General features: G+C 36.6%; 1 protein-coding gene across 1 annotated transcript in view; it reads left to right on the forward strand.

Annotated features, from left to right (window-relative positions):
• Positions 1 to 11,231, forward strand: part of LOC138329284 (uncharacterized) — a 46,662-nt gene extending 35,431 nt beyond the window's left edge. The window contains exons 2-10 of the mRNA XM_069276149.1: positions 958 to 1,200; positions 1,563 to 1,697; positions 1,955 to 2,005; positions 2,366 to 2,581; positions 3,457 to 3,492; positions 3,701 to 3,940; positions 6,141 to 6,170; positions 6,882 to 7,367; positions 7,786 to 11,231. Coding sequence (XP_069132250.1) covers positions 958 to 1,200; positions 1,563 to 1,697; positions 1,955 to 2,005; positions 2,366 to 2,581; positions 3,457 to 3,492; positions 3,701 to 3,940; positions 6,141 to 6,170; positions 6,882 to 7,367; positions 7,786 to 8,462 — 2,114 coding nt within the window. The 3' untranslated portion in view covers positions 8,463 to 11,231. The remainder of the gene's footprint in view (positions 1 to 957; positions 1,201 to 1,562; positions 1,698 to 1,954; positions 2,006 to 2,365; positions 2,582 to 3,456; positions 3,493 to 3,700; positions 3,941 to 6,140; positions 6,171 to 6,881; positions 7,368 to 7,785) is intronic.
• Positions 11,232 to 13,433: the final 2,202 nt, after the last annotated feature.

Raw genomic sequence — 13,433 nt, forward strand, 5'->3', positions numbered from 1 at the left:
GGCCGTCCTTACATGACCCTGCCTGTTAATAGGACGTTATACACGGGAGGCCGTCCTTACATGACCCTGCCTGTTAATAGGACGTTATACACGGGAGGCCGTCCTTACATGACCCTGCCTGTTAATTGACCCTGCCTTTTAATAGGACGTTATACACGGGAGGCCGTCCTTACATGACCCTGCATGTTAATAGGACGTTATACACGGTAGGCCATCCTTACATGACCCTGCCTGTTAATAGGACGTTATACACGGGAGGCCGTCCTTACATGACCCTGCCTGTTAATAGAACGTAAATACAATACACCAAAGCAAACATTTACAAAATACAAAATACTATTAAGAGCACGATCTAGGTGGTACTAGTATTCCTTTTTTTATTCATTTTTTTTCCGAATACGTTGTAACAAGTGTTACATCTGTTATATGTAGGAGATGAGGATTAAGACATATAACGACAAGGAGACTTTGTTGTTATTGTTGTTGGTCTATAAATTTTCTTTCGTTCGTTGATTTTGCCTAACACATTGTGGCGGCAACCGTAATGAACGTCACTTTAAGACTCCCTATATAAGCTGTATTTACCTATTACACCATTAGTGCTGATATCGATTGCTACAACAATCTGATGGGCTTTCTCCCCATCAAGTGGTCATTTACGGCGATATAGGCTAGTACTGGTCAGTAATTGCTATTCTTGTCGATCTCAATTCCCCAGACAGACCTATCCTATGTCTGACAGCTTTACTAAGTCATCCTCCTTCCTCTTGTACCCGCCAGCCCCCGTCACCACCCCAGCCAGCCTCCATCTTCCTCTGTCCCTGTCAGCCCGTATTACGTCTATTATTATCTAACAGTGTAATCGCCTGTCCCTATCTAACCGCCATTGTTCATTAACCTTTAATACAGTCGAGTTGCTGTCTATTTTAGAGTTCCTCTCCTTTCATCTATTTACAGACGATAACCAAACTGTAGACGATGTCATCGATTTGGACGATTCCAGCGTCACAGGCAATGATTCGTTACTAGAGGCAGCAGACGGAAAAATCATCTTCGAGACGTACCCAACAAAACTTGTAGAAGCATCACGTGATTTTATCAGCGATGACGTAGATGGATTTATTGGTTCCGGTTCCGGTTTTGAAGAAGAAGCAAGCAACGTGACCGAATCTGAACCCTTCACATCTCTAAAAACGTCAGGTACATAATATGTTTGTTTTCTGGGTTATTTCTATCTTGACGTTATTATGTGACAATTGCTAACACGGCATGTTTCATGATAAACACATGTAATAACATAAAATAAATCAAATTGAGTTGTTAATATAATGCTTCTATGTTATATTAACTTTTTTCATCAATACATTTGGGAGGTATCTCCCTTGCTGGAAGGTATCGATTGTGGCATCATTTTGTGAGAAAAGTTCAACGTTGGGTTCTTTGCAAAACATGACGTTAATTAAACTAACATATGCCGCTACAATCACAAAACACCTGCAAGGGTAGATAACTCGTAGATATGGAAACACGGAATAAGTATCAGTTATGGTTCATTAAAACAGCTGGGCCATCAGACACGACCCCTTATATAACGGCGTCCCCTGTGATCGAGGAGCATGACGACGATGACGTGGAGGCGTCGGCCAATACAGAAATTGTTACAGTTAGAGACGAAAACACTGTCACCGAGGAACCACGTACGTCATCAATATATGCGTAAACTGAAATCACTGACAAATTAATGATCCTGAATCGTGTTGATAACATTATCGAGAGACTCGAATGAGATTAAAGATATGAATATACAAAAGTTATTATATTTATCTAAGTGAAGCATGGTGTACCGACATAAATATAAGATGCATTTTGCACCTAGGACTTGTTTGGGATTATAAGAAAAATAAAGAGAAAAAAAGGACTCCTTGTAATGATAATCAACAACAAACATTTTCAGTTTCAGATGAAAATGCCAACGTTTTTGACGATCCTGACAAAATCCCCAACTGTAAGTATATAGATTAGTTTAGTCTATTTCTTGTCTGAATTTCACCAGATAACAGTCAATGATGACTTTATGCTGTCACTTTAATGTCGCCAATATTGTGATTTAAAAATGTGACTCATTGATAATACTGTTACATTCCCTGTCTTGTACAGTGATTCAGTTATGCAGATTATAATTCAGCTGAATTCCTGAATAGAGGAAGTCAATGACTTTCTTGTTCAGTTCAAATTTGGATCATGTGTCTTTCATTTGTATATATATTGGTCCTTCTACGAATGCTTTAAAATATCAACATTTCTGTATTGATGAATTAAAATTTCGAAATAATGTTATCAACTTCATTTTTAATTTCTCTTGTAGTCCTCAAACTCTGTGAAAAGAAAAACTGTAGATTTGGCGGAGTGTGTGTTCCGACCGGAGATGAAAGCGTGGAATGCGCTTGTCCATTACAGTGCGCAAATGAGTTTGGAAATCAGCTATGTGGTTCTGACGGAACTACTTACCCTAGCCCGTGCCACATGGAACAGCAGGCATGCGAACAGCAAAGAAATATCACTCGTGCGGATTATCGCGCATGTGAGTATATGGCTCTGTCAGTACTACACTGTATATTGGAGGACGAGACTAGTTTAGCTCGGTAGATACCATCAACTCCATGTCATGATATCATTATCATTTGCAAGGTATTCAAACACATGTTGTGTATGTTATAAAATAAGCGGTAAATGCGATTTCAGATTCTTTATACAGTGTCTTTTGTATCTGTTGTAAACCGATCAAGTGATGTGATACTGACGAGATAGCGTCTTCTGTTTCATAGCAATGATATTGACAGACATGCAACGCATTCTTTCTTTTTAAACGGCATGGGTTTTTTCCATTAACTTCCGCCCTGCAGGTAGGGCTTAAGAATTGTACCTGCTGCCCCTATTTCATGGTCGTAAGAGGCGACTAAATTTAGGATCTTATCTTTTTTCTTCTTCCTAACTTACTTCATCTTTCCTAATGCCTCCCTTGGCACCGCCTCACTTCTGGCCTTGAGATGAGCGTTCGCCCCTGTGAGGAAGCCTCTGGGTTCTGTCCCCTGGCCGAGACACACCAAAGTCTATAAAAGTGGTAGTTTCTGCTCCCGCTTAGCGCTCAGCATACAGGGAGTTGGACGACTGGTTCGCCCGTTGTCAGTATAATGTGACCGGGTGGGGGTGTTGCTTGGTGTCTTCGGCGGTATTCTCCAGTGATATAGCACTATAAAAAGGGCAACAGTTCCACTATACAAGAAGACACGACATGAATATACCGCAGTCTCCCAAAACACGCACCTCACACAACATAAACGGGAGTCCGTCCTTACATGACCATAGCTGTTAATAGGACGTTAATCAATCAAACAAACAAAACATTTCCATTAACTTGTGATGACGGTTTAAAAGAGAACTATTTTGTTTTCACAGGCGCGCCTTACGAGACGTTCTGCGGAGAAAACAGAGGTAAAGCTATTACTTCTTTCACATCCATTTGCCTTTACACATGGCTTTATGTTCTCTTGTAACATTTAATAAAAATTTCCAAATCTTTAGTTGATTTTCAAAGAAAAAAAGAGAAAAAGTCAACATTTTAAAAGCACGTTAGACCCTTTGTACGTTGCTGAATCTACAGAGACATGATGCTTATCTATGTGGGTTGTTTCACTTGCAGAGCCGTCCTGGAGCTCATGGTCTATTTGGTTGCAGTCTGGCAGTACCGATTTCAGGATCCGGTACTGTAAGGTCGGAGGCAGTGTAGCCGAATCAAGCGCAAACTGTGGAAACGATAGGATCGAAGTCCGGCCGTGTAAAAAACGAGATGTGATGCCCTGCAGCTCCGACTTTGGCGAGGAGAGTCAACAGTTCAACTATGAGTGTGCCGGCACGGACATGCAAGATGTGCAGGCGATAGGTCAGTACGAGGGGTCAATACAGAGGTCAAGTCAGTGAGAAGAATCCTCGCTGTATTTCATTATTGTATATCATTTCGTTACTAGCTAACCGAAATGTTTGCGTTTCTTATTTCAATTTCTGAAAACTTGCAAACTCGACTTACCCGAATCAATAGTCTGAAGAACCTTCATCATAAACTAATCTGCGCATATGTGTTAACACTATTCATAATTAGATTATATTGTTAAAATCAATTTTACGTACCCAGTCTTGGCTAAATGTCGAACTATAACAGCAGGCGCTTCTCTATTTGGTTTTACGATCAAGGTAATTCAAGTTTGATCTCTTTTTGTCTCAATAAGCTCTGGAAATTAATATATCTCCATGCTACCAATATCGGTATTGGTATTGTTTAGAGTGCAATGCATGGACATTGCTTTGACGCCCATGACAATATATAACATGTTATCGATGGTACATGTGCCAATCACTACGTACACTAGTATAATTATGTACGCGATGTGATTGGGGTTTTAGTATTATTATAAGGAAAGCATGCATGAAACATTTTACGACAAACGATGTATGGAAATTTAAAGTCCATGTTCCATCTCATACACAAACGCCCATCCTTTCTACATGATATTGCTTTCCTGTTATATTAAGACGTGCGTTTTTGTCGCCAACGTAAGTTCTGGGAGCTTTGGAACATTAAACGTTACTTCTGATAATTTTGGTACATTAAACTTAGATGGACCAAACGTTAGTTCTGGTAGATTTGGTACATTAAACTTATATGGACCAAACGTTAGTTCTGGTAGATTTGGTACATTAAACTTAAATGGACCAAACGTTAGTTCTGGTAGATTTGGTACATTAAACTTGGATGGACCAAACGTTAATTCGGGTAGATTTGATACATCAAACTCATATGGACCAAACGTTAGTTCTGGTACTTTTGATACATCAAACTCATATGGACCAAACGTTAGTTCTGGTAGATTTGGTACATCAAACTTAAATGGACCAAACGTTAGTTTTGGGAGATTTGATACATCAAACTCATATGGACCAAACGTTTGTTCTGGTGGATTTGGTACATTAAACTTGGATGGACCAAACGTTAATTCGGGTAGATTTGATACATCAAACTCATATGGACCAAACGTTAGTTCTGGTACTTTTGATACATCAAACTCATATAGACCAAACGTTAGTTCTGGTAGATTTGATACATTAAATTGATATGGACAAAACGTTAGTTCTGGGAGATTTGATACATCAAACTTAAATGGACCAAACGTTAGTTCTGGTGGATTTGGTACATCAAACTCATATGGACCAAACGTTAGTTCTGGTGGATTTGGTACATCAAACTCATATGGACCAAACGTTAGTTCTGGTGGATTTGATACATTAAACTTAAATGGACCAAACGTTAGTTCTGGTGGATTTGGTACATCAAACTCATATGGACCAAACGTTAGTTCTGGTGGATTTGGTACATCAAACTCATATGGACCAAACGTTAGTTCTGGTGGATTTGGTACATCAAACTTAAATGGACCAAACGTTAGTTCTGGGAAATTTGATACATCAAACTCATATGGACCAAACGTTAGTTCTGGTAAATTTGATACATCAAACTCATATGGACCAAACGTTAGTTCTGGTAAATTTGGTACATCAAACTCATATGGACCAAACGTTAGTTCTGGTAAATTTGGTACATCAAACTCAAATGGACCAAACGTTAACTTCATGATTTCTATACCTTCTTTTCTCGCTTAGAATGAAAGGTGTTTCGCGATATTTCGAGATTTTACAATTAAATATGAAATTAAACTAAGTTTTTTTTTAAATTCTGTTTATGAAAATATGATATTTAATATATTTGTTTGTTTGTACATTTTAATCAGGAAACACATGAAAACTGTTTACCTTGTCTGAAACAATAAACTTTTTTTTAACTATTTCTGCCAAATTCTGTCTTATTATCAGAAAACCACGTGTTCTGCTTCTTTAAAATCCTAAATGTACAGATAGAATTTCTGTGAAAAAGGCAAAAGGTGAAACAAAAGGATCATTCTATTTTTGATTCGAGATTCCAAAGAACAGAAGAATGTCATGAATAAGTGTGAAAATACTGTCTTCTACAAAGTAATTATCTTAAAACGAGATTCTTCGGCTAATGATTATATGGTTATGTCTCTTTCCAGATCAGCTGTTCGATGGAAAGCTTGCCGACGGTAAGTGAAAATATCTCGTTTTATATTTTACTGCCTTCCTCCACATTCATCAGGCGTTACCATATTGATCAATGTAATGAGTCCCTCAGGAATTGCGCGGCAGTAAAGATTTTCCGCTTATGTTCCACACACCGCATTTAACAAATCACTAATATCCGGGAAGTACTGATACCGAAATGTTCCGGAAAGAGATTTCTAACGATTAAAACTGATCGAGTTAAAACTCCGCATGAGATGATTTGTAAAGAATATCACTAGCGAAGAAATCCGAACAGAATGAAATAATCGCAGCGTGAGCGATATTCTATAATGACGCAGTTTAATAATTGTCTATGAAAACTAAATATATATAATTGGTAAGTTTCAAGTCGCTTTATCAGTTTAATATAAAGACAACAGATTGTTTTGCATAAATACAAATGTATATTTACATCATCTATTGGATTTGTATATATAAAGAATCAGTGGTATGATAAATTATTAATGGTTTTAAACATTATAGTTATTCATGAAAATCTTGATAAAAATCAAAGTAAATCACTACAATGTCGAATATATACCTTTGTTTTTATTTTAACGTTGGAGAGTCACTGATATCGTGACTGAACTTGTTCTATGTTTTATGCAAATGCGCACTCGCTGAATAATTACATCGCTGAGATTGACGTTTGCTTTTGAAATGTTTTGATCCGATTTTTCTGTCTGTTCCAGAAGTGGAGTGTAAGTTTTCACTGTACGATGCCGGACTACAGAAGTTTGTCCATTCTAACTGGACCTGGAAAACATTAAAGGAGAAGGGTGACCAAGTGATCTGGTGTAACCATAGGGCCATCTTCGTCCCGTTCTCTTCTACTCCAAAACACTGTCACGACAAACTAGAGGCATTCTGCAAGAAGGAAACCGTATGCCGACCAAGGAAGAAGATCATGAAAAACAAAGGAGACAGAAAACACAAATGTTGGAAGAAATTTCTCCTTGATGAAGTTTCTCCTAAAGGTTTCCCCAATGTATCTGACAAATATCACGTGTGTCAACGGTTTGCCCCGGGGACAGAGTTTGCAGATATTTTCGGACCTAAGTCTACCCAATTCGCAACAATATACGACACGGTTCGCCGCACTCCTCTCATGTCGTTCGCACGCTTCAAGGATCTAGGAGACTCACTCAGACCTACGCTCCCATTCATGCTAGAAAAAGGTAAGTCGTTCAACATGCGTTGTTTTGTTGATTTAATAGAATTTATGGAAAGATGTTAGAACATATGTTGCACACTATTCAATTGTCTTTCTACAAATATGAATCTGCACACCGCGTATATGGTTCGATATAGACATTACTTCGCCATGTAAAATTCGTACTATGATGACAAGAATTACATAGAAGAAGAAGGGGAAGAGTTGGGGAATCTAAATCAGTTCGCAATATACATCAAATCGCTATAAGCGTGTTCGTAATAACCCTGTTTTACTGTATAATAATTTGAGGTTTTACCAGAGTTTGTATTTTCGGTGTTTTTTTTATTATCTCATGCTTTAATGTTAAAACAATCATTAAGTAAAATATAAAACATCAAGTAAAAACACCAAGCGTTTAAAGCCGGCTTTTATTGTTACAGGTCTGCTCCCATTCGACTACAACCTCTTCAGTCTGTTCTTCGAGAAGAAGCGGAAGGGCATGATACAAAAGACCGAGACCAAACAAGAAGTCTGTCAAACCGGCCTCTATCAATCTCTACAGTCTGACTATGACGAGTCTAAGTACCACATTCTGCACCTTCATTCGCCGGATATCGCCGGGTTCGGAGTGAGTAAACGGATCGCCACATACACCATGACAAACACACTCCCCATCCACATCTCCCTGTACTCGGCATGGAACCAGGCCGTGCAGAACGTTCGGCATTTCGCCATAGATCACTGCAGCATACCTATTTACTCCGAAAGTGATCAAAACAAGAAACGCCGGCAGTCGCACGACTATCCGGAAGTTTATGTTATATCCGGCGCTGTGGCATCGACCAATCCGGAAGTGCTGTTGAACAAACGTGTCAACGTTCCCTACTTGATTTGGATGGCTGCCTGCTGTGTTCGTGGAGCGGAAACGTCATCATTTTCTGTGTACGTGAGAAATGAGATTAACAGCCCAATCATCATAGCCCCAGTGGTACAGCTCGAGGTCTTACTGTCTGATCTATACAATGACGGAGAACAAAACTCCGTCAAGTTGTTCCCTGCTTACGAAGGTGTATGTTCAAACATTCAACACGATGTGTCACAAGTGATCAGTGCTTAGAGGGTAGCGGATATACAGTCTATAGAAATCACACGTCAGCTGTTAACAAAACATCATTATTAGACTAAAACTGAGAGGCAAACACTTGTATTCGTGAAACGAGAATACATATAGGACAAACCAAATTGTCGATGCGAATCAACATGGTAACAACGATCATCAATTGATGGTTAAATCAAATGAAACAGGGATGTAAACGATACAATGCGTTGAATTTTACAACTCCTCTCACAGTCAATACAATAAACAGATGGGAACAACATTGCTGATGACATAACTACATGCTATTATGTACTGAAAACATCATCAAGACTAACTCTATCGATAATGTTATGTCGTGGTCAAGCACCTGTGAGAAAGACCTTGTGTCAACCAATATTATAAGAAGTGTATGCATAGGCACACGACAGGAAGCTAGAGGACCATATATAGATATTAATAATTAAGTCTCAAGTGTACATAGGTATCATAAACTAACAAAAAACATACGTGATGAATAATACCAAAGCATCATCATTTAGCGATAGTGGACACGCTCTTCATTGTCAACGCCATAGTATATCCACGAACACTTACTAGTCTTATGATAGGCGATAGGAATTGAAGCTTATGGTACGATGAATGGGCCATAGGAGAGCCTCGTGAAACTATCGCAATCTTCTGGAGATCTCGCATCACATTGGGGACAAATCATATACAACGCTTGCTTTCACTTAATTATCATAGACAATGGAGTAAATACAATAGATGTTTATAGCAATACTGTGAACTTTCTGGGAAGGAATGTAGCGGGATTTCCTGTGTATATACACCTGTGTTAGTTGTCATCTTTATATTGTACATACATATTTTATTTGGGTCATTGATATTATTTTAAATTAACTCTTTGGATTTCTACGAAACCTGTAGAGGGACACATTTAAATTCATCAAAATCCGTTTTAGAAATCTGATTCCATAGAATGGAAAGCCCAGACAACAGCAAACCAGGGCCATGAATTAGAAGAAAAAAACAAGTAAAATGTCCCTTATCAACAGACTACGTAGATCTTACATAAGTGAAATAAGTGTTACATTGGAAATGTAGCATAAACAATGAATAGTTTTGAAAATGTTTTTTTGTGGAATGAGAAATAATAACAATAACAACAAATGTGCTGCATTGTATAAATTATTCTCATAGACTAAAAATATAAATCTGATTTCATGCAGACCTGCATGTTAAAAGTATAATTTGAAATGTTTCATATCTCTTTTTACTCATATTCACGTTTAATTTAGAAATATCGAAATATTAATAAGAACATGTTTATTTTGTTCTCTGTATACTTACAAATGTAAGAAGTTAACAGATTCAGTAGGGTTAACTTTGTTACTGGGAACGTATTATAGTGAGTGATATAGAATGTGCACACGCTACATGAAATGAAACCGAAGACGTGAACAAAACTTTGTATATAATTGATCACGATAGAAAAGGGTTGTTCGAGGATAATTACAACTGACCATATTTGGTAGTATCCTGCCATGTTTTTCACAGTTTGTACATAAAGCACCCGGTGGGACCTGTTCAAACTTCATATTTATTTATGTTTGATTATTTGCATTATCAAATTGCTTACATTGTTGAACTTGTTATTACATTGAATCCATTAACGTAAAATGCATATCATTTGTACGGTGCATATTCGTGCTTTGGTGTGTCACACACACATGCAAAATTTAAAAGTTATAGTAGGTAAATGGACTTTTATTGAGGTTTTTAATTACAAATTTGATACTTAATATGAATTCAGATGAGCAAATTGCTTATTTCATTGAAACAAATGTTAACACGCTTTTTGCCATATTATTTAATGGGGATTTTGAAATTTTATTATGTGCTCCTGTTCGATATTGATATGCTCATCACTGAGCAGATATGGAAGACACTGTAATAAGAATGGAAATGTTCTAATGATTTTGTGTTTGATATTGGTTACATAGATACTTATTTATATCGAAGTTTGTGTATAACGTCATCATATTGTGTGAAGTTGCACGGATAAACATTCCATGTAGACGTGACGTCACTGCAGGTTGTGATTTCATTACGCCCTCTTTTGTTTGATGCCATATCATTTGATAAATAAATGTTTAGTATTACATGGTGTCATGTTTGAAGGATTGACATTTTAGCTGAAGTTTTAATACCACCAAATCCCTGGACTATTATAATTGTAACAGAGCCATGTACTTCTCTCGTATGACTTTATTATGTGGCATAATCATTATAACTTTTATCTGTGAAAGGCAATAAAGACGTTCATTATGAAGACCAAAGTGAGAAAGTTTAAATTACAAGTTTGATTAGATGGAATCTCTAAAAAAAATTAGTAACGGTACAGCAATTACCATCAATCTAACGAACTTGTCAGGCCACGAGCATCATTTACGCGAGATAAAGGTTCGTCAACCGACTCTAGTTAAATGTGACCTAGTTCTGCAAATATAAAATGATAGCTCATAATCTCGTCACTGAGATGAGATATTAAGGATACATATAGATATTGAAACTAACCTCATTAAACCTACAGAAAAGGTATGGCATCGCAGATTTAACCATGTACGCCATCCTAAAAGTGCTAAATTAAATCATACAAACCTAATGGAGAATTCCCTGAATTTATTTTACTTGTTTTATCCTTACCATTAGATTTTACGATATCTGTGATGCATTGTTTTATTTCAAAATGTTTATTTGTTGCTTCAATAAAAAAAATTAAATGTTTTTGTGGATTTTGTTTAACTTTCAACGATGAGTTTTCCCTCATTTTTTCTACATTGAGAAGATTTTTTTAACTTATGACGATGTAACAAAAAAGTTCCCTAAATAAACTATGAAAGATAATCCGTTCAAAATTCAAAATTCATTTTAAGACTCTTTATTGTCTATGAAATCATTACGGTGTTATATCAGCCAATCAGAAGCGACGTTACAAATGGCGACGTAATTTTGTTTCCTTTATGGGCTTTTAAAGTAAATATTTTTTTAAAGTGGATATTTTTTAAGTAAATTAAAATGCTTGTTACAAACAAGATTGAATTTTTTAACAATATTTTTACCATTATTATTACATAATTCAATTTTGCTTGTTACGAGCATTTTCATTGGCTTCAAAATTTACTTTATCAGCCCATAAAGGAAAAAATGGCGTCGCCGTTTGTAACTTTGCTTCTGATTGGCTGAGATGACGGCGTAATGATTTCATAGACAAAAGAGTCCCAAAATGAATTTTGAATATTGAAGAAATTATCATTAGTAAATTAAATTATAAGGATTAATTTGAAAAGATTTTGTATGTTATGGAGATATAACACAAAAATCTGAGTGTACTCTCATCATAAACCGCTTCGCTGTTTATTTAGAGTACACTCATATTTTTGTGTTATATCTCCATAACATAAAAAATCTATTCAAGTTAGTCCTTAAACAGGTCCAAGGTTTTACCGTAATTTAAAATAAAATAGGGACGTATGGGGAGATCATTCACACTCTCAGTCGAGAAATAGGGCTGTTATTGTAACATACATAAATATCGCACATTGCTTACACTAAAAATTGGTATTTTGATCGAATGTCGTCAGTCCTATTTGATGGATTTTGGATTTTATTTAAAAAAATCAACGAAACATAAGTTCCAATGCAATCGATAATTACTGAGTTTTATTTATTACTTTTATCTTTGTTTTGATCAGTTTTGGTAAATTTTCCATTTTGGTAACTTCCCATTAGCAATACGCCTTTCCTAACTTCAAAGAGGAGGTCTTAAAATCAGACTCACCAGTGGTTGACCGTTGTAGCTAATTGTTTAAAGGTGCATCGAAAAGCATTAAATTCTGAATGATTGTCCTTTGGTGTGACGTAAGCATCTATTAGTGAAAATATCAAACGATAAAGCAGCTGAAATAGAGGTGAACAATTAGCATCCATATATGTCCTTTTTGTTTGAGAAAAAATGTTTTTTTGTAAAGAGCGTAAGGTTTTAACTGTGTCGGAGTAAATGGGATAAAAGCATTCTCATTCCTCTCGGAATGCCAAGGACAATCGGAGCAATTTTAAACTCTTTAAAATGTTATAATGTGCTTTGTAGGCGAAATCAAAACATTTATAAGGAGCCTTAATGATTCACTGGTGATGACTTCAAGGTTGCGTTTAAGTTTTATCATTGGTAAGCTAAATCAAGGAGTTTTGTTTAAATCGAGAGCGAGTCTATTAATAACCAACCTATCCTATTGACCGAGACTGTCACCATTTGCAGACTTTGTTTCAATACATGTTTTTATCACATAATTCTCCTGCTATCCAGTGATTTCGTCCATATAATACTTTGGATATGCCACTAGTGTTATATGACCTGGAGCGATTTCCATTAGCTGAAAATTCATTGCGACGTCGACAGAGAGATTTTGAGGACGTCGGGAAAAGACTGCGACCTTCGCTAGATTTTGGTAAAACATTTTGACATGATATTCTTTGAAATGTAGGTTTTTGTAGTTATGTGATAAAAAGTACCTTAAATTAGTGTTCATTTCATAAGAAATTTTATGAATGTCGTCTTGAAATTTACAATAAAATTTCTGAAATCTGAAGCATGCCATTAAACAACAACCCAAGCTAGCTGGTAATTGCACTGACAATGTGCGAACCAGTCGTCTCATTCTCTTTATGCTCAGCGCTTAGCAGCACAATAAACTATCACCTTTATAGACTATAGCGTGTCTCGACTAGGAGACATAACCCAGAGCCTTCCGTAACGAGACAAACGTTTATCTTAAAGCAAATGCTGAGGTGTTGTCAAGGGAGAAGTTATGTAAAAAGTTAAGATCCCAAATTAAGTCTTCTTTTAAAATCACGTAATAGTGGGACAGAAGGTACACTTCTAACGCCCTACCTGCAATCCGGTCATTTATTGTTAATATATTCTATTTA

The sequence above is a fragment of the Argopecten irradians genome, chromosome 8 (genome assembly GCF_041381155.1).
Source record: "Argopecten irradians isolate NY chromosome 8, Ai_NY, whole genome shotgun sequence".
NCBI lineage: Eukaryota > Metazoa > Mollusca > Bivalvia > Pectinida > Pectinidae > Argopecten > Argopecten irradians.